Source organism: Phoxinus phoxinus, assembly GCF_949152265.1.
Source record: "Phoxinus phoxinus genome assembly, chromosome: 10".
Lineage (NCBI taxonomy): Eukaryota > Metazoa > Chordata > Actinopteri > Cypriniformes > Leuciscidae > Phoxinus > Phoxinus phoxinus.
This window is the reverse complement of record NC_136885.1, coordinates 16,270,392-16,293,426: the sequence shown is the minus strand read 5'-3', so window position 1 is coordinate 16,293,426 and position 23,035 is coordinate 16,270,392. Positions and strand designations below refer to the sequence as shown.

Sequence of the window (23,035 nt, the reverse complement as noted above, 5' to 3'; positions counted from 1 at the left end):
TATTTAAGATATCAATAATTCTTTCACAGGTCTACATCTGCCGTGTGTTTACATTATACACATAAAGTTTGAAGCAAATCGGGTAAAAATAAGAGGGTGAATTCAAAGCATTTTGAAAGTGACACACTTCCTGCTGCCAGTTGGTGGCGCTATAACTTTGACTCACAATAGTCACATCCATGTGATCGGCCTCTTACAGCGAACACACTGCTGAAGTTTCATCAAGATCAATTAATGTATGAGGATGTTATAACACACTTCCTGTTTCCAATATTCGCCATAAATTCGTTTCCTCGCCACGGCCAAACCGTTCGAGATATCAAAAATCCCCTGGCAATTTTTCATCCTCCATGTCTTGACTTCATGCACACCGAGTTTCGTGGTGATTGGTTGAATCGTCTAGGAGGAGTATTTTAAATTCCATTGCATGTGTTTTTTAAACTACGCCAAATAGCCGACTTCCTGTTGGGCTGGGGTAAAAAGTCAGAGCACGAAGGATATATGAACCGATGAGATCTATAAGTGTACCGAGTTTCATATTATTCCACGCAAGCGTGTTTGATTTATGGACCAAGTTTTCGGACCCCGTTCCAGGGGGCGCTGTCGAGCCCCCCTGCCACGCCCGGGTACCAGCTTCAGTCCGGCTCTAATGGCCGCGGGTTCTGACATTTGTGCAAAGTTTCAAGAGTTTTTGAGCACGTTAAGGCCCCCAAAAGTGCCCAAAAGTTAGTAATATAATAATAATAGTTAAGAAGAATAATCCTTTGGAAAACAATAGGGCCTTCGCCTTTTCAAGGCTTGGGCCCTAATAAAACACAACACAAACCTACACAAAATAAAAAACAAAACATTAAACGACATGCAAAATAAATAAAAACATAAATCACCAAATAATGTTTTTATGTTGTTTTTTTTTCACTAGAGAAAAAAGTCATTCAGGTTTGGAAGCACATGAGGGTAAATAAATGGTGACAGAATTCTCATGGGCACTAATATGCATTAACACTAGTTTAGGGTACAATTCTCACTATAAACTAGTTGCTTATTATCATGCATATTACTACGGTATTGGCTGTTTATTAGTACTTATAAAGCACATATTAATACCTTATTCTACATGACCATATTCTACATCCCTTAATCCTGCCCAATACCTAAACTTAACAACTACCTTACTAACTATTAATTAGCAGTATGTAGGAGTTTATTGAGGCAAAAGTCATAGTTAATAGTTGATAGTAAGAATTGGACCCTAATCTAAAGTGTGACTGCGTTAATTCACAATATATGAATTATTACTTATTAAATGTGTCATAATGTATTAATTCCTTAATAACATATAGTTTTAACTAATAGTGTAAATGAATGTGTTAATTGTCACAATTGAACTGCTTTAATTAATCATTAGCTAATTATTTGCAGATGTATCATTATGTTATGACTTAACTTATGTTATCACACGACTATTAACTAATTGTTGTGTAATATGCCATTTTGGTTTTGATATCCACACTAAGCCGTAGATTTCAATTTCCAGCTGTCTACAACCAGGATTCCACTGCTGCATCAGTACCTTGTTGTTCATGACACAGGAATATGTCAAGTTAAACTTGAGGACTAGGATTCAAAGGTGGAGAACTGAGAACATGCGGCCGGACACTGTGTCTAGACCGGACAAAGACAATAGAAACCATTCTAATTTGATACTACACTGGATGCGGCACGATCCTACACGACACAACAAAACCCAGACAGTAAACTCATGCCACATTCGTTCTCTAAGCTCTTGCGCTACTACTTCTGTTACAAAAGACAAATGGACTGTGTAATGGTCTGTCATGTCCAGTATAGAAAGCTGTTGTGGCATGACGCGACAATGGTTGCGTCCAGTTTAAACATGGTGTAACAGCGGTCAGTATTTCATATTCTGGTGTGCTGATATTTATGTGCAGCCCAGCTTACTCATCCTTCAACTTGTGCAACAGCCCCACAGACCATTAGATGGGGTCTCTTAAAACGAATCTTTAATCACCAAAATTACATATTTAAACTGCCTTAAAAAAGCTTGAATGTAACTCTACACCCTTGCCTCATTTAGTATCCCTGGTTCTATGAATATACAAATTAGCCCCGCCTCCACTCGCTCACGCCAGCTCAGAGATCCACTCGTTGACGATCACACATTGTCGTGATTGGTTACAAGGTAGTTTGTGACGTCAGAAACACCAGTGATTTCAAATCACGTTTTTGAGACTGTCTTTGTTCACTGCTGTTTTAAAGAGAAAAAACTCAACAATTGTGTTGGCTGAGAACGATGGCGTTGAGGTTGTGCGCTAGTTTGAGTCGTCATATGTCATGACCAAACGTTAGCGATTGGTTATGGCAGATCCAGAGTGACTAGGCAGATCCAATGGTTTTAAACTTCAACAGAGTACCCGCCTACAAGGAAGTTAACGCTTGTCAATGGAGAGAGGCCAGACTCCCTGTACAAATGAAATGTACGAGAGTCTGGTAGAACGACGCTACTTAAATACTACAGTATATGTTATTAGGAATTAATACATGGTTTAATTAATAGCAATTCATATATTATTTAATCATCATACAGTATATACTCTTTATTAGTTGCTGATTCAGTGAAAATGAATTAATGGTTTAGTTCCACATCAGCTCATAACCAGAACCCCCAAGACTGAAAACCTAGAATTGCCTCAGTGTAGCTGATTGTTGCCACATATTAAGGTCAAATAAATAGCTGAGCGGTCATTCTACAGCATTTTTGACTGCAGGATGACCAAGTATTTCAGAAAGCTATGTGATAAAAAAAAATAGACTCCAAGATTCCAACACTTGTGGATTCTCTTGTAGGCTTTTGGACAGTTTGCATGCATTTGAATCAGAGGCAATTTACTACCTTGCTAAGTTACTTGCATTGTAGCAGTGTAGTGTAGAGTTACTGTATGTTTTATAATATATGTGAATGGTGTATTTGATGGCATTTATTTAAAAAATGGAACACTGATACAGTATGTTTGTTTTATTGATTAGCCGTCTGTGCGTTATACCCAAGAGAGGCTTATTGCATGTATAGCCTTTCTCTGAAATACATTTCTATAAGTTCGGAAAAGTTCTGTTGACCATCGATTTCACCGTGTGATGCAACTATCTTTCTTCAGGAATCTTTGACAAGCCAAGACAGCCTTGCTTCGTAGCCACGATTACCCAAACCCTGTAGGGTTCTTTTTTATATTTATTTGTGCCTATAACATCCCTTCTCCTTGTGTGAGAGCCCTGTTAGCAGATGCTGTATATAGTGTGTAGCTGAGGGGCAGTTTGGAAATTAGCGGTGACATGTTCAAAGTGTCCAGAGGCCTTTTCGGTCTGTGCCTGTTCCCACGCAAACCCCAGACGGGGTGTAAAACAATCCCTCCAGCCCAGACATAGCCCAAAGCCTGCGCTTTAGTAAAAATGCTGCTTGAAAATAATACAAGCATCCCAAAAATTAAATAAATATCAGACAGAATTACAACACAGTCAATTTCATTCCCAGATAAATGGAGGCCCCGCAATAAATCATCTTAGTGTCTGGAAGAAATGGTCATCTGAGAAAAAAAAGAAAAAGACATGAGCTTGTAAAGAAGCCGTGGACTGCAAACCATATTAATGATTGAAATTCCTTTACTTTGAAGGATTGGATCCTTTGAATGTGGTATGGAAGCCATTAGATTTATTTGGACATTCTCAGAGAGAGGCTTAGAGGCATCTGATGACTTTTACATGACAGCGAATTCAACATATGATTGGTCAATATTCATGAATCCGATTTCTGTTTGGTCAAACACTGAGGGTGTATTCTTAGATCCATGGCGCACTTGAATGAACCATATAGTTTACAGTCGAATAATATGTAAATGAAAAGAAGCATGTTGAACAGACTGGTTAGTGTGCAGACTGAGCGTGTCTGGTCTGAAGATGCCTGACCTCTTTAGCGCTGAATGAGAATGAGAATTTAACAGGAGTGCTATGAGAATGAGAATAGTAATCATTACAGTTTCCAGCTGGTCTGCCTGGAGAAATCTAGACGTGGGCTGCATCATCGCTCCCACACGTCAATATCACAAATGCTCTTCTTCGCTCTCATAACTCCGTTCCACACTGTAGGTTCGTGTCTAGAAGGGGAGCCGGAACCGGGGGGCCCCGGGTCTGCGTTTCTCCACTTTCAGCCCACTCAACCAAACTTAGTCAGATGATATTCAAATGTATACCCGACTCCCAATGACAAGTGCATTTCTGATAGAGGATATAGTTTTCTGTGGTGACTGATTATATTTTTTCACAAACAAATGTACATTTACGTAGAGTGATAATCAATCAGTGCAACATTGGGCATTTTTGATTTTATACATTTTATTTGTGATATCTTAATCCTTATTTCAATTTTCATTTTACATGATTAAAAATAAAAATAATAAAAGGTTGGTTATTATTATGATGCTAGTTATTATTATGTTTTGGCCGAGAACTGTTAAATGGCAGATATTGCAATTCTTTGCTATTTATAGAAAAAAATCCAATTAATTATCCATTATCAGGTAATATCCACTATTGTTCAAACGTTTGGGGTTGGTAAGATTTTTTTTTTTTTTTTAAAGGAACACACCGACTTTTTGAGCTTATTCACCCTCGTTAGATAAGTCCATACCCTTTTCATCTCCATGCATGCCGTAACTGTCTGACGCACCCACCGCTAGCCTAGCTTAGCACAAAGACTGGAGTTAAACGGCTCCAGCTAGCATACTGCTCCCAATAAGTGACAAAATAACGCCAATATTTTCCTATTTACATGTTGTGATTTGTATAGTCACAGCGTGTACAAATAACAAAATCACATGAGACACAGCCATCTTCTAACCGTATACATACTGGGAACTATATTCTCAAAAGGCGAAGCACTGCTACTTCTGTGGAATGATTTACGTTATTCCAAAACCCAATCTAAAACTTGTTCCGCAGCACTGTGCTCTCAGCCCTCTGTGAACTCGAATTCACCCTTTATTTCTTCTTGTCATTCACGTCCTATTAAGAGACAAAATGACGTGCTTAAATGTCTTATAGGACCTGTTTCAGGTTATCTTGCCAACTCTAGGGAAATAGTGGAACTGGTCAGAAAGAGTGTGCTTTTTAGATTCCCCCAAAAGCCCCAGAAGAGCCCCGGCTGTGGCATGCTATCTGTCCTTTCGGTTTATTTAGATGGAGTGGACTGATTAACTTTGTGTGCTCTTTAGAACAAAGGCGCCCATTCTTCGGCCTGTGCATTGTTTGGCAGTTGGCTATGTTGCTCTGCTGACGCCACAACCCATAGCATACTTGGCATGTCCGGCAGTCTGAGCGAGAGCTGAAGTAGGAGAGAGGAATAATGCTGCCGTAATAAAATGCTCGACAGAGGCTAGATAGATCTGCCGCTCTCCTCTCACTTTTTCAGTGACCTCTGTCTGCTTTTTTAGGATGTAGAAAAAAGGGGAATAGAGGGGGAAATCTGTTGGTGAGAGTTGTTAACCTTAAGGAACTAACCTTAATGGGCATTGAATGGTATTTAAACATGCTCCTGAGGGTACCAGACGGGCACTTCTTCTGGCTATACATTTTATCGCACTCCACTCATCAGTTTTTAAATGGCTTCTTCTCTCTCTCTCTCTTTGTTTTTCTCTTTCCTCTCTCTCCTGTTGATATGCTACTGTAGCTCAAAAATGGGGCCCTATTTTAACGATCTTAGCGCATTGTCTAAAGCGCAGGGCGCTAGTGCACTTAGGGCGTGTCCGAATCCACTTTTGCTAGTTTAACGACGGGAAAAATGGTCGGTGCGCCCGGCACATGGTCTAAGGGTTGTCCCTATTCTCTTGATGAGTAATGGGTGTGTTTTTGGCGTAACATGCTAAAAAACAATCAGAGTCTCATCTCCCATTCCCTTTAAATGCCAGTTGCGCTCGCGCCATGGCGGTTTCGCTATTTACATATAGAATTTACAAGCGAAACAACGCTTCTCCAGAGAGCAAACGGATCTGCTCGTGCGCGAGGTTAAAGCTCAGACCATCTACGGGACAAGCCGGATTCCACCACATCTTTATGTACTGAATAATAATCTTTTACATTGTAATCCTTTTATTTGTAATATTTGGCATGTTTGTGTGCTGCTTCGCGTCCCTTTGTGTGTAATAAGAAGTGTACGCGCGTTGTGCAAAAGCCTATAGGCGCACATTACTAATGCGCTCTTTAAATAACAAAATAAATATTGCGCCATTGACTTTAGACCAGGTTTTTGTTGGTCAATGGCGCAGTCTATTTCAGTTGCCTCAAAATAGCAACGCGGCAACAATGCGTCTGAACACACCTCGTTTTCAGACCAGCACGCCCATGGGCGCAAATGCTCTTGGCGCTGTATTGTGCCGGGTGTATGATAGGGCCCATGTTATGTTCAAATGTTCAAAAATAAAACAAAAAAATCTTACTGAATTTTGGAACAATAAACAAGTGTTGTCTAAAATATTATATTATATTATATTATATTATATTATATTATATTATATTATATTATGTTATATTATATTATATTATATTATATTATATTATATTATGTTATATTATATTAATAAAAACAACATTGTAACATTTTATAAAAATCTTAAATCTTGGATAGATTTTGTCACCAAATTAGAGTTGGGGGAGAACTTCTTAAATGTCCTAACCTGTTGAGTGTGTTGTCTCTCAACATAATAGCTTCTTGTAGGTAGCAAAAGCATAATTATTTTGGTGAGACTGTCAGCATATTAAGAAGCACTTCAGATATCAAGCAGTCTGTTATAACCGCAGGCTTCCTATATCTTTATCCCTTCAACATCCCTGTATTTCTTAATGACTTCACCTCAAAGAGAGTTGAAAGGTGGCCAAAAAGACATGCTTACTAAAAACTCACTCATTATTCAAAATCTTGAAAGAGCAAGAATTCTCCTTCCCCCAACATTAGTAGTCTAGACACCCCAGCGACAAGGGAGTCAAGATAGCTGACAAATTTTTGACACGAGAGTTCTGACAGGAACAGCAAGAGCGTCTATTCGGTAGTTAATCTTAATATGCATCTAATGAGAACAATAAACGTGACCTGCCCGTGGCGTCTTACCTCTGGTGAATATTTCATATGTCTGGAGACGCCATGGTACACACAGACGGCGACATTGGAGCCAGAAAAGGCATAATTAATGAAGCTCTACATGCATAGTGCATTTATCATACCGCCGCTGCTTTGATTTTGCATTCATGAAGGATGCGAAAGAGTTGATTGCATTGTCTGTCGTGTTAATCTCATTTGCTTGTCTCTTCTTCTTTTCCTCCAGCATATGTATGATTGAGAGCTCCCAGAGGACGTCCCACAAGCCAAAAGAGCTTGTGCAGCCCGACAGCATTGCAGCACGCACTTCCATGGCATCCTATTGCAATCGCATGACCTTTATGGGTTTTCCAAGGCGGCAATGAGGAGTCTGTTGCTTAGTAGATAAGTCCAGGGTCACTTAGGGCTTAATGAATCGATGTTGCCGGATCGCTGATGGGTCTGATGTATCCTCACCTCTGAATCTCAGGATACAATCAGCCCTGTGTTCTCTGATAGAGGAGCTAACGTGGATTAGTGATACCAGGGCTCTCAATGGCTCACTGATAACAGCAGAAGGTACCCGTGTCTTGACAAGCCACTCTTTGTCTAGTGGCGTGGATCGAACTACGCCACTATTTGCAGACATAAATAGTTAGAGAGGAATTAAGAAGCGCAGGAGTTAATTAAACATCTTGCAGCAATTGAACGGCGGTTTTTATTGAGTGTTTTCTCAGAGCCGAATCGTTTCGTTGTGGTAAAACTAAACTGATTCAACAGACATGCCTAATAGATGTGCCTGCCATGGTGTGCTTTTCAGTACCTGTCTATACTGTGGTAGTTCACTCAAACATGAAAATTATTTTCTTTATTTAAAAGAAAAGTCTTTATTTACATACCTTGATGTTTTTTATGTAATTTTTTTATTCATGAAACACAAAAAGGTTATAATGAAAGTTAATGAGGGATGAGGCTGTCATGCTCCACAACACATCCATAAAAATACATATCAAAAAAGTAACATAGAAGTATAAAAGTGATGCATTTGACATATGTGCTGCTACATTGTTTGCCTAAACTTTTTTTAGTAAGTCATATGATAGCTGTATGTGATAAATATTGTATACAAATATATATATATATATATATATATATATATATATATATATATATATATATATATATATATAAATAAATACAATACAAGAATCAATTAATACAATACAATAAAATAAAATGTAAATCATTATTCACTGAAAATCTTCTCACAAGATCAAAATTTTAATTGTTGTTCATTAAAAATTGTCACATAATGGATTCATATTTGTCATTATTTACTGAAAACATTCACATGAGAGATAAGTTCAATATTCTTTTGTACTGAAAATCTTCACATAAGTGATAAATGAAATAATTATACACTGAAAATATTTTGACACCTTTTATTGACACCAGGCACAGCGAACGACAGGTTTTTCAAAGTGGGGATCTATGACGTCAAAGGGTATTAAACACTGCCTCCGCAGAAGAAGATCAACGCCTACTTCAACACTGCCTGTTTAGCCCCCGCCCACCAATTCGCGCATTACATAAAACTCATTATAATATGCGAAACTGTTATCCAATCATAGCAGTGGGCGTTTACTTCCAAGTCTTTAATGTGGCACGCCCATAAAAACCGGAGCTAGGCTCAAAACCAGGGTAGAAAATAGCCTATTACTGATTCATTTAGATGTTTTTGAATGTAAAAACCAAGCGAACGTCATAAGTTGACCTCAGACAACAATATAATAATAAAAAAAAAAGCCAGTTCATGACCCCTTTAAATTTCTTCACTTTTAAGCTTATAGAAACATGTCATTAGTCCCAGATTAAGAGCCTCCATTGTCTACTTTTCGCTGCCATCTTTGTGTCAACGGGTTTCTTTGTATTCATGTCTGCGACTAGAGTTTGCAGTTTTTCCCTGTTCTGTATTTCAACCCTCTGTAGATGGTGCCAAACACTAATGCTCTTATAGAGAAGACTTGTATCATGCTATAAGGCCTTCTGTGAAAATAAATGATTGAGGGAGGAACAAAACCGACTCCCATGATGCAGTGCTGAGCTCTGTGGTCCTGCGCTCCTCAGATTTACTGCCCGCACTGACACTTCATCACTTTACCCCCGCTGTGTGTGTATGTGTAGTTATTGCACAGTGGGACTGCCAGGAGTTACCGTCACACTCACAGAGACATAAACACACACATTATTTGTTCGAGTTCAAGATGCCATCAGTTGTCTCTAACCGGTGTGGATCCCAGAGCTCTTCTCACTATTGCTGTAAAATAATTTTGCTTTGGTTGATTTTTGCCGGTGTGTTCATAAATCAAACATGTTCTTCCCTGCCCTATGATGATACTTTGTGCAATGACAAAGTGGTTCAATAAAACCGTACCTGCATTCACAGACTGCTATGTATGAGATGGTGTTGAGTTTGTTTTTTTGTTTCTCCGAGGACAATGTTTTTGGATCTATAGCCATGTGGGACTGTATGAGTGCAACAAAGTTCACTCGTTCTTTTTCTGTTTCTCTTTCTACCTCTCATAATCCAGTGGATCAGTTTGTCTGCACAACTCCTGCCGTCGCAGATATTGTCATCCTGGTCGATGGATCTTGGAGTATCGGAAGAATCAATTTCCGTCTGGTTCGCATGTTCCTTGAAAACCTGGTCAATGCTTTCGATGTGGGAATAGACAAAACCCGGATTGGTGGGTCCCATGAACTCACTCTTATTCACTCGTAATAATTCAATCACTGTTTTGAGCTAAAAATAGATTTACAGGATCATTTATTCATTTAGACGACTTTTCAATTGATCTATAAAGTGCCAATGTGTTCCCTGGATGTGTTTTTATGTGTTTTAGGTCTGGCCCAGTACAGCGGAGATCCACGAGTTGAGTGGCACTTGAATGGCTTCAGCACAAAAGATGCAGTTATAGATGCTGTCAAAAACCTGCCTTACAAGGGAGGCAACACTCTCACAGGTCATTTGCTGTGTTTTTTCAGACTTCTTCCATTGTTCTAGAGACACGAATACATATACTGTGCCTGGTGAAACTGGTCACAACCAGTTCTATCATTGTACCCATGCACAAATTCTACATTGCTGTAGGGTTAAATTCACATAAACAAATGTAGTATTTTACTTTGTGTGCAGTTTTTCATTGTTTCATTCACTAACCGGCCAGTCCAACATGACCAGGCACTATTTAGTATTTCTCATATTTGTGACTTTATTTCTTGTGCTTTAATTATGACTTCACTTTTTGTAATTGCAATTTTATTTCACACAATTGCGACTTTTATCATAATTGTGACTATTTCTTGTTATTGTGAATTTGCGTATTTGTGACTTTGTAATACACAATTGCAATTTTTTTTTTGTATTTGAATTGCAGAATTGCAACTTTATATCTCACAATTGTGACTACCGGTATTTCTCAATTACCGGTATGCGTTTTTGTAATACGCAATTTGCAAAAGTTTTTTGTATTTGCGACCTTATTTGTACTGTAATTGCGAATTCACTTTTTGTAATTGCAACTTTGTCACAATTGCAACTTCATATATCAGAATTTCAACTTCATATCTCACAATTGCAAATTTTTCATAATTGTGACTACATCTCCCAATTGTTACTATTTCTCGTAATTTCATTGTTTTCTCATAATTGCAACTTTATAACTGACAATTGCAAGTTCATCGTATTTACCACTTTATTTCTTGTACTGTAATTGCCATTTTTTGTAATAACCTAATATCTTACAATTGCAAATTCTATTAATTGTGAGTTTATTTCTCATAAATATGAATTTATAACATGACATTTGACTTTACTTCTCATTTAATATTTTGATCTGTCTAGGTCTTGCTCTTACCTACATCCTGGAGAACAGCTTCAAACCTGAGTCTGGGGCTCGTACCGATATTCCCAAAATTGGAATCCTGATAACCGACGGCAAATCCCAGGATGATGTTATCCCACCTGCTCAGACCCTGAGAAGTGCTGGAGTCGAGTTATTTGCCATTGGTATTAGAGGATTCCTCATGCATCTTTGTGTAGAATAGTTCATTTATGCATTATGTAGAAAAAGTATCCACCCAGTGTTAAACAAACATCCTCAGGGCTGATGTATAAATGTTGCAGAGCTTTTCAGGGGTTGTTTATGAATTTGATCACTAATAATTATTTGCAAAAGATTGTAGACTGTCAACACAGATACATTATCAACACTTGCTGTCTCCTATAGATATTCCAGAAACGTGGAATATGACCTTTTTGAATATGTTTGGTTGTGCGTAGGTGTGAAGAATGCTGATGAGAACGAGCTGAAGGCCATCGCCTCTGAACCAGAGGACACACACGTTTATAACGTGGCTGACTTCAGTATCATGAGCACTATAGTGGATGGTCTGACCAGGAAGGTGTGTGATGGAGTGGAGCAACAGGACAAAGAAATGAATCGTGAGTGTTTTACCTGCTGTTTAAACTTCCATTTCTGATGTGTGGAATGGGATCTAATGCATCACAATTCCCTCATTGCCAGGAGATTCTGTCACTGAAGAGACTTGGTCCCCACCCCAGGACTTGGTCATTTCTGAGGTGACTGCACACAGTTTTCGTGTGTCCTGGACTCATGCTCCTGGAAGTGTGGAAAGATATCGGGTGGTTTACCATCCAACCAGAGCAGACATTCTGGAAGAGGTGACCAATCAAAGACGTTATGTTCAATCACAGCTTTCAAATCTGTTACTCAACTATTGTGTAGTTATTTAGCAGTGCTACAGAACATCCACTAAGTGTATTTAAAACCAAACCTACCAACTAAAAGCCACCACTTAAATACGGACGACCAATAATTGGAAAATATATAAAGGAATAAATTACTTGATCAAACAAATATAATTAATTTTCAATTAAATGTAATCCTTTTTTAAACATTTTGTTTTACTCTTGACTTATTTATTTTTTTAAATGAATTTGTATTCTTTTTTTTACTTTATTTATTTTTGTATTGCTATTTTTTATAAAAAATTTGTAGGTTTGGACCTTCATGCTTAAAGGTATATTGGTGCAATTTTTATTTATTTCTGCCATCATTTACTTACCCTCATGCTGTTCCAACCAATATGTCTTTTTTTTTTTCTTCTGTGGAAATTTTCTTCTGCAATTTAAATATATGTTTCTCTTCATATAAAGAAGGTCAATGGGGTCCAAAACAACGTTAGACCCCACTGACTTTTATTCTATGGGATAATAATCACTGAGACATTTCATGTTCAACAGAACAAATAAGTAAATACAGCTTTGGAACAACATGAGAGTGAATAAAAAATTGACTGAAAGGGTAAAAGTGTTTAGGAAGATATATGACCTTATTGTCAGAAATCCTACTATTCATGTCAACTGATGTTAGAATGTTCAGCAGTCAATGTTTTACAAGTCATTTTTGTTCTTTTCTTTTCTTTTCCACTTGGTTTGATATTCTGTTACCTAGACAGCCTTATATTTTTAACTGTGGCATAAATGCCAAAATACAGTGTATTATGCCTCTTTTATCTCCTTTGTTCTATTTCCAGTTTTTTTGTGATGGGTGTCAGCCCAATACTATAAATATTATGTCCTGCACTTTGCCACGTTACTTAACACTGTTGAGGCTTTTGGTCTTTAGTTTTCATAATCATTCTCCTAACTGCTGTGCTGGGCGTCACAAACCGCTGTTGTCTTGCTGTACAGATTGTGGTGGGCGGCAGGGAGAATTCAGTCGTCCTGCAGAATTTGAACTCTCTGACTGAATACGAGATTGCTGTGTTCGCTGTGTACCGCAGCGCAGCGAGTGATGCTCTCAGAGGCAACCAGATCACGCGTGAGTCATCCTTAAAACTTGCCACAGCCAACATCGACTACAGAACATCTCGAAACATGTGTTACAGGCTTGAGTCCTTCACAATTTCACTGTCAAACGGTATAACCCACAAACCACATGCCTACTGTATATTTTCCCTAAATACTCTTTACTGTGCAATTCTATCAGCACCTTCTTATATACAGTTTATCTCTTAACCACTACTTTATAGCAAACGCCTGTCAGTCATCTCAGCAAGACAGGGCTGAATTCTGCAGTATTTAGTGGATGTTAGAAGTCTTTGGTTTGTGGTAGAAGATAGTGTTGTGGTAAAGGCTATCCATGTGTGCTTGTTTCCAGAATATAAAAACTTGTCTATTTCTGTCCCACTCCATCAAAGTAATCTTTAACTTTCACACTTTCCCAGAATCCAACTCAGAATGCACCACTTCTGATCAGAAATGCACACGTATCCAGCCACTGAAAAAGTACTCAAGACAAACATGCACTGCAGAATTTTTTTTTCATAATCAGTATTTTTCCCCAGTAAAACAAGATACTCTGTCTACATTAATAAGAACATAAAATTAAAAGCTAAATGTTGTTAGTTAGATAGTAATTCTTATTTTTAATGCTGAAAGGTTTATTTGAGCTGCGTCTTATAAGCTGAGGCTTATTCATTTTACTTTTGGTGTGAAATGGCCTTTACATTTGCCAAAAATAAAACTTATTTTTGTTGTTATTAAAAAACAAACAAGCAAGCCCAGCCCAGGTGAGAAAAAGTAACGTAACGCAATATTAATGCATTACATTTTAAAAGTAACTTTCCCCAACATTGGCTACAATATACTTTGTAACCTGTAAGCTGATGAAAATGTAATGCTGAACTTACTGCCTCAGATGCGAGCGTTCCAATGACTGACAAAACACACATCTCTGACATTCGTTGGTGAAAAACCTCGTAACTCCATTTGAGCTGGATTTTGGGAAAATGTTAATAATATAATGACGCACGCAAATGCCACAATACTAACTTTGACAACATGGTGTTTAATTATTTCAAAAACAAATCCTTTCAAAACGCACGCCGTGCTGGATATTACCTGCCATTCATTTTCATAATACTTTTCAAATTGTTGGTGACATATCCTCTGAAATAAACTCAAAAATCCAAAAGCTAATGCCAGCGACTTACCTATGATGACTTGACAGCTGAGCGCGCAGGCCTTTCACTCAAGTTGGATTTATCAATGTCACATTTGCATAGGCTGTACTATTTTAAATTCATAATTGGTTGACTGCCAAATTAAAATATTAGACAGAACGATAAATAACGTTATTAACCGGTTAATGGTAATTTCCAATAAGTGTTTCTGTTTTGTTTGTTCCTGGTAATATTTAGTTTGTTTTTGTTTGTTATTCCTTGAACTGGTTCGGAGCCCTGACGCACACAAACAAAACATGTTTGACTGTACGTCTATGTTAAGTATAAATGTCTGATTTGTATGTATGTGTGTATCTCAGTGGCTCTACCGACAGTGAGCGATCTCGAGCTGTACGAAGTGACAGACAACAGCATGAGAGCCCGCTGGAGGGATGCACAAGGGGCTTCTGGGTACATGATCCTTTACGCTCCACTGAGCAGTGAGACTACAGATGAAAGAGAGGTGAGGCTGCAAATTGTCTTTGTGAGTGTGCCTGTCCGTGTTTGAGCAAACGTTAAGTCCGCGCTGGCATGATGACACTTCCACCAAAATAGTAGCTTCACCGTTACACTCTTTTCATGGAAGCTGTATTAGAAGAATAACAATCATCACGTTTGAGTTCCCTTGGTTGCACTTTTTTATCTCTGTTTCAGCAGCCTTTATGCTGCTCTAAAGGTGTTGCTGTTGTTTTTGTGAAACAGCTAAAGGTGGATGAGACGGTGACTGATGTGGAACTGAAGGGATTGATTCCTGACACAGAGTACACCGTTACGGTCTATGCTATGTTCGGAGAGGAGGCCAGTGATCCCGCCACTGTTCAGGAGACCACCAGTGAGTGCCCAGGCCGATCTGTTTTTAAATTTAAATTTAAACATGCAGGTCTATCATACACCGTTGTGTTTTTTGCTAGTTTCAGCCCGACACAGTTATAATTTTCACATCCTGTGCCACGTTGTTTAAATAGCAAATGCATTTGCACCCATTTGGGTGGCCATAGGCGTGCTGGTCTGAAAACGAGGTGTGTTAGTGCGTTGCTTTTTTGAGGCAACTAAAATAGAGTTGTATTTTTTTTTGTTATTTAAAGGGCGCATTAGTAATATGAACCTATAGGCGGGGTGCACGTACACTTTGCTTATTACATACACAGAGACATGCAGAAGCACACAAACATGCCAAATAAAAAAAATTAAATGATTGCAATGTAAAGCATTATTATTGTGTACATTAAGATATGGTGGAATCCGACTTGTCCCTTAGATGGTCTGCTTGCACGCTTTAACCTCACGCACGAGCAGATCCGTTTGCTCTCTTTTTCAAAGAGAGCAAAATTTCATGGTCAAATTCTGCCATGTAAATAGCGAATCCGCCATGGCGCGGGAATGGGAGATGGCGCCGACCATTTCTCCCGTCGTTAAACTAGCAAAAGTGGATTCGGACACGCTTTAAGTGCACTAAAGCGCTTTAGAACATGCACTAAGATTGTTAAAATAGGGCCCGCAATCTATTTTCTTTCAAACGCTGTTTATGTATTATCCAGTGATTAATGGTTCTGTTTTGAATTTTGGAAAGGTGACCCACGTAATAAGGCTGGGTGTATAGATCCATATAATAATATTTCAATATTTTTTGTCTTTTAATAATATTTAAAATATATCTCAATATTTATGTATATTCAGCATCATTACTCCAGTCTTCAGTGCCACATATTCCTTCAGAAATCGTTCTAATATACTGATTTGCTAATTCTAATATATATATATATATATATATATATATATATATATAATAAATATATATATTAGAATTATTTGATGAATGGAAAGTTCAAGCAAACATTTATTGAAATAGAAATCTTTTGTAACATTATTTTTTTTTACTCAGTTTTGATTAATTTAATCCATCCATGCTGTATACGTGTATAAAATCTTACTGTGCCCAAACTTTTAAACAGTGGTGAATATAGTTTTATATATGAAAAATACAATTCATTGAAACTGGCAGTTTATCAGGATTCATTAAAATGCATCAAACGTAACACCAATAATGCTTTTTGTTTTGCTACCAACGTTTAAATGAAAGATGTTTATTAAAAACTTAATCTAACGCTCTAATTCTCAAGGCAAGGCATTCATTGCGATTTTAACGTTGTAACAATGTCCCTTAATCCCATTGCAGAAAAATTATTTACAGAAAAATATCTTGAATATTCAGCGTTTGACCGTTAATCCATATCTTCCCGCAGTGTCCCTGAGACCTCCACGTAACCTGCGGGTCACGGAAGTTGACCACAGCTCTGTCCGACTCAACTGGGACGCAGTGTCCAGTAAAGTAAAGGGCTACCGTGTCATGTATATCAAGACAGATGGTGTGCAGACCAATGAGGTGATCACTGCAGCAGAACCTACAATACATGACAAGCATTTGTTTCTCTGTTAAACAAACAAGCACTTGTTCACCCAGTCAACTACACGTATATACAGTATATAGAATTAAAATGATTAAATAAAATATGAGTAAAATGTAATATATTTATAAAGAATAAATATGTTTAAAATAATATTAAAATAATATATATATATATCATATACACACACATTTTTTATATATATATAATGAATCACTATAATAATGTACTCACTCATTCCATAATTTTATGAAGAGAGATGCACTATGTATTATTTTTATTCTCTTCAGGTGGAGTTGGGTCCTGTCACCAATGTGTACCTGAAGAACTTGTCACCCTTAACAGAGTACACCGTTGCTGTTTTTGCTCTCTATGACGGCGGCCAATCAGAGGCACTCAGTGGCGGATTCACTACAAGTGAGACTGTTTGATCCCTGCCAGTGAACTGCTTAACATTTTTTAAATAGGTGTATTCAGCTATCCTGTTTTGTCAGTTGCATTAAGGATGCCAGCACATCCTGGGCGGTGGGTGTGTATTTATGCAAATTATTTCCCCAAGCTCAGAAGAGACAGGCCCCATTGGTATTCATTATCATGAGCACGGCAAGAACAAATCTCGTCTACTCGCAGCAATGCTGATTTAACATGTACATGTATGTGCATATTTTTTCAGTATTTTCCTCCTCCAACAGAATGTACAATTTTCACTGCTCACAGAGTCTGCAATTTACTCCAGCTGGAAAGCGGGAGTGGATGCTTTCTCTGTCCTGGAAAAGCATCAGTTTCTAGGCAGCCTGTTGCATTCAGTAATCATTGATTGGCTGCTGGAATCTATAATAGATCTGGGCCTTCATTTCCTGAGTTTCATTGTTCTCTGGGTGTCCTGACTTTGTCGTTGTAGTTATCAGGTTACGTGGTGAAATTTCTAGGGAATTTATTTGAATGTAAAAGTGATTGTTAGGGTAAATGCTGTTCGCTCTGTGGAGATGAGAATGATCAGGTATTCATTCACTGAATCAAAATTAAATTGGTTAAAAGATTAGTTCACACAAAAATGAAAATAATGCCATCATTTACTCACCCTCATGTCGTTTCAAAGCCTCATGACTCTTATCTGTGAAACAAAAAAAGGAGGAATGGTCAAAGAAACATACCAAAATGAATGCAAATGGAGTAGTACAAATATATTTAATTCAGTATATGCAGTATTCTTTGAAAACAGCCTTTACTATCTTAAACAATTTGGTTTTTAAGTAAATCTATCTTGTTTTAAGGATGTTTACATATTTTAGACAAAATACTATGACAAAAATATTATTATATATATATTTTTTTAAATGAAATACTCTTCTAATTTGTACGTAAACAATTTAACATAATTGAATAAATAAAAAATGTGATAAAACTGATTGTAGTTCAGTGAAGGATGTTGGATTGCTTACCCGTGCTTGATTCTATCTCAATCAGAGCTTGTGCCAGCCCCTTTTAGCCTGATGACATCAGAGGCCACCTCCGAGAGTTTCCGGGTGAGCTGGTCGCATCCTGCCAGGGATGTGGTGCTCTATAAGTTGGCCTGGTCACCCACTGGAGGAGGAGATAAGAGAGAGGTCAGTCATTTACAAGTATAATGATTTGTGATGTGATAGAACTAACTATGGAGGTACTTTGATATTTTCTGTATTAATATAATATAATATAATATATAATATAATTACTGTCAACAACATACAAATTATATTTTAAATATTTGTTTAATGGCATCTTTTATGAAAGAAGGCCAGTATCACTGATACCAATACTGCTAATACTCAATTTTAGCTATTAATTATAGGCATTTAGCATTACAGTATAATTGAAAGCTATAATTATTTAACATTTATCACACATTTTTATAACTTAAAACAGTCTTCACAAAAACTCATTATAATACATGTCACATTTACCTGTCTTTTAATATATCAGGTCTCAATTGTTCTATTGGCCCAGTGAGACCAGTTCAGATTTTGACTTGTCCTGTCAAAATGCACACAAAGTGATTGTTTTCATTGTTTTTGACCCATGTAATCTTGTAAACACTGCTTTAGGATTTTTAGGTCTAACAGGTAGGAAATATACAGAAATTGAAAAATAGTTATCAAACATTTCACAGTCTTCACTGTATAAATTATAAATTAAATATAGATTATTCCTCCTTAAAGCTATACATGTTATTTAGTCGAGAGCAGTGAGTGATTTTCTGTCGTTTGTTGTTTGATTAACATTAATGACAGACAGCAGCAGGTTTAATAGGCTGCTGTCACTTTAAGACCTGACGCGCATGATGTGGATCTGACACGCATCCTATTTTCTCACATCTCTTTATGTTCATTTTAGACTTCATTTAACAAATTAAACTGTGCTTGTGAGGATACTCGACAAAACGGGCATTTTGGCATCATTTTGTGTGTTTTTGTCCATTCGAGCGCTGTCTTTAGCGGCTTTCTGTGCGCATGATCGTGTGTGTGTCACACAGACAAGAGATTCACAGATGCGCACCCCAGTAATAACAAACTGCGTTTTTTGTTTTGTTTTATCACGCTTGAATGGTTTAAAAGCATTGCTTGAATAAGAGCGTGATCATATAATGTAACTAGTCAAATGATGACGGAAAAAACGGATATTGCGTTAATTGCGTTAAATATTTTTAATATAATAATAATAAAAATATAATATAATATAATATAAACCCTCAAAAAGAAATACATTCGTTAGTCACTGGCAAAACATCTACTATAATATAATGAAATATTTGTGATGTTGCTTTCAATGTCCATTGCCATATGTTAGTTTCAACAAGCTATGTATGTTGAAAAAGAGAAAGTGAAAAATGATTTTTATGAGGTCCTTGAAAATGATTTATGGGTCAATCAATACTTTCTCCTAACCTGAAGCCTGAGGCCAACTGTTACTCTCTATTAGAAATGGCCACCACCAAAACAACCACCAGCATACTGAACACGTCCCATCACTGCTCTCCTGGCCACGCATGACCACAGACACAAGTGTGTGCAAGTGTGTGTGATGGAGAAAGTTTTTATTACTGGCCAGGAGTCAGTGCAGCTGTTTTTTATAGATAGCACCGCAGGTCGATATATTTACCAAGAGCCACCAGAGCAGAAAATAATAACATGCTGTGAGGCAAACTGGAATGTGGCTGGAGCTTCATGTCCCAGAGCAGAGGAGTCAGCCCAGAAACACATATTCACTCACATGGGTTTACTGGGACAGCCCAGAGCTGACTGAGATCCAAAGTTTTCTTGATAGCAGATGTGCTTTTTAATGCATGTTCTCGTTGTTGGCATAGCATAGCCGAGCAGCCACCAACATTTATACCTGACAAAATGTGTTTACTGATTTCTGTTGCTGCTGCTACTATCGCTTTTGCTGGAAAATGGACTGAAATTACTGTTGATTTATCTTCGCAATGATGTACATAAATTTGAGTAAAAAAAAAAAGGTCTAGAATGAAAATATCTTTTCTTTGTTATTTATAAATTTGTCACTGATCTAATGCTACAGCCATAAGCAGACTTCAGTTTAGACATACAAAATGATTAGAAAGTCCAATCAAACCTCAACGTCCTCCCAATGATGACTATGTGGGGCTCTTCATCAGAACCGTCACATTTGGATCTTTTCCTGAAATAGATGTGGCCTTGCTCCAGAAATGAACTAATGGCCATTTTCTTCATCATCGCCCTCAGATTCTGGGAAGACTGCACTTGTGGGTGAAGATGGTTGTTATAAATCCGTACAATTGACTATTTCTTCTTTGTATTCAAGTGTGGTTTATCCAGTCTATGACGTAAACTACAGGCAATTGCCCTCACCCCACCCACTCTAAAATAATCTCAGCACCATCCCAATGATCCCCACAGTGTTACGGCTCTGATTTATAACTGAGTGATTTTGTGTTTGTGTGTTTATAAAGGTGATGCTGAATGGACTTTTGGACTCATATGTGATTCAAGACCTGAGTCCTTTTACAGAGTATAAGGTTTCACTGTCAGCCATCTATAAAGACGAAACGGAGAGCAACGCTGTGATTGTGCTTGAGAATACATGTAAGAGATCCAGTCATGTTGTTTAACTGTTTAACACCAACCATCTCATTTACATGATCTCAAACTGATTAATTGATGTTTTGTTTTGTTTTGTTTTGTTTTGTTTTGTTTTGTTTTGTTTTGTTTTGTTTTGTTTTGTTTTGCTTTGATTTGTTTCACTTTGATTTGCTTTGATTGGATTTGGTTCACTTTAATTTGATTTGTTTCGCTTTGATTTGCTTTAATTTGCTTTGCTTTGATTTGTTTTGCTATGTTGTTTTGCATTGCTTTGCTTTGTTGTTTTGCTTTGCTTTGGTTTGTATTTGTTTTGTGCTTCGTTTTGCACTTTTTTTGTGTTTCTTTTGTTTTGTTTATTGCAGTGGACTGGACCACAGAAGTTCCAACCACCATTCCCTCCAATACAGCAAGTAAGAAAAATGCTTCTATTGGATGGATGAACGGATGGATGGATGAATGGAGAGATAGATCGACACCTTAGAATTGTGTCTAAATTGATCTGTATCATCTAGTTGTTCATCTGGGAGTGACTAGCCTATGGGTGGGCGAGGAGACCCACTTCAGTATGCAAGTGAACTGGGAGGTGCTGGACTTAGACGTGGAGGAGTACCAAGTGACATATGTCAGTGCAGACCGCACAGAAGAGACAGTGAGTAAACATAACCACAACACAGAGATATCCATAATGTTAATATGACAACACAAGAGCGAGCTCATTCTTTGTCATCATCTTCTTCCTGTCTCCTCGAACAGTTTAGCTCCTCTCTCTTCTCCATATGAGAGTGCATAAAGAGGGCAACATACACTTGTCTTATCTGTGTCCCAGTGAGGCTGTTATTTCATAAAGCTAGCTATATTGCTCTTGCACTATAAAAATATAACGGAAAAATGTATTACCTCAGTGCTGTTAGACTCCAGGCTTATCATATTCCTCCGGGTAAGTGAAGTTGAATTGATGCAGCTCAGCTGCAGTGTTGTCTGTTGCAAGGACACGTCTTGCTCAAAGTTACCTTTTTATATGCATGTCCCTGTACTGGAAACCCCCCTTGTCTTATTTTGCAGTGATTCCTGCAGTGCATAATCATACATTGATGAATTGCAGGAGTGAATTCAGTGCATATGCGGTTTTCCATGGTATTTGGCTGACTTTGCCGCAGCCTTGGTCTGGCACGGTTTAGATCTTTCATGGCGTAAAGTTACTCTCAGATTCTGTGGTGACTCGTCGCCCCTGACTGTACAGAATATCGACCTCTCTTGGCTTGTAATTGTACTAGAGAATCATGGGGGGTCAAGCTATAAAGGAGATGGATAAAGGAGATGGGACTGGAAAAAAAGAAATTCCATTATCTTTTCAAGTGCCATTTAGGTCACTGAGCAAAATGTGAGAAGTAGAGAACATCTAAAAGGGATGGTAAAGGAGAACCCACCTAATTTGAGGGAAAGTTCCAGCAAAGTCTAAAAAGAAAGACGATCTCCTGCATTCAGGTTTCAGCACCACACATTGGTGGACAGCTCTGCTAATAAGAGTTGTTCTGAAGGACGGTGCACTGAATAACAGGAGGGTGCCTCAACTTGGAGTACCACACCTGACTAATTAAAGGAAGTTCAAATTGTATGTGATTTTCAACATATATTACCGTTTAAAATGTTGGGGTCAGTAAGATTTTTTTATTTATACACTGAAAAGAAAACTTGGTGCCTTAAATGTTTAAGTACAATTGACTTGACTGTGCAAGTCATCTCAAATTAAATTACATTACACTGACAAACATATGTTGTCATGACTGAATTTTTTTTTACAGTGTACTTTAATTAAGCAAATATGCATTAAATTGATTCAAAATATTTATATTTCAAATAAATTATGTTCTTTTGAACTTTATGTTAATTTAATGGTTTCCACAATGTTTATTAAGCAGCACATTTGTTTTCAACATTGATGATACGAAGAAATGTTTCTTGAGCACCAAATCAGCCTATTAGAGTGATTTCTGAATGATCATGTGACACTGAAGACTGGAGCAATGATGCTGTATAATAAAATAAATTCAGCTTTGTCATCACAGGAAAACATTACATTTTACAATATTCTCAAATATAATTTAATTTTTTGAAAATGTAATAATATTTCATATTATTGCTATTTTTACTGTATTTTTGATCAAATAAATGCAGAATTGGTATAAGAAAATCATACTTACTTTTGAACGGTAGTTTATCTTTTTTTAAATAAAACGATTCAGTTCTTTGTGAGTGCACCGAAACACAGCCAAAACTTTTGGCCATGACTGTATATTCAA

General features: G+C 37.4%; 1 protein-coding gene across 6 annotated transcripts in view; it reads left to right on the top strand.

Annotated features, from left to right (window-relative positions):
* The window catches only part of col14a1a (collagen, type XIV, alpha 1a), a 137,595-nt gene that overhangs the window by 42,612 nt on the left and 71,948 nt on the right, over positions 1-23,035 (top strand). For all 6 annotated transcript variants that reach the window (XM_079625846.1, XM_079625847.1, XM_079625843.1 and 3 more), the window contains 14 exons: positions 9,733-9,888; positions 10,045-10,164; positions 11,046-11,210; positions 11,484-11,645; positions 11,728-11,885; positions 12,918-13,047; positions 14,551-14,693; positions 14,933-15,062; positions 16,474-16,613; positions 16,926-17,052; positions 18,103-18,242; positions 20,606-20,738; positions 21,098-21,145; positions 21,248-21,384. In XM_079625846.1, coding sequence (XP_079481972.1) covers positions 9,733-9,888; positions 10,045-10,164; positions 11,046-11,210; positions 11,484-11,645; positions 11,728-11,885; positions 12,918-13,047; positions 14,551-14,693; positions 14,933-15,062; positions 16,474-16,613; positions 16,926-17,052; positions 18,103-18,242; positions 20,606-20,738; positions 21,098-21,145; positions 21,248-21,384 — 1,889 coding nt within the window. The remainder of the gene's footprint in view (positions 1-9,732; positions 9,889-10,044; positions 10,165-11,045; positions 11,211-11,483; positions 11,646-11,727; positions 11,886-12,917; positions 13,048-14,550; positions 14,694-14,932; positions 15,063-16,473; positions 16,614-16,925; positions 17,053-18,102; positions 18,243-20,605; positions 20,739-21,097; positions 21,146-21,247; positions 21,385-23,035) is intronic.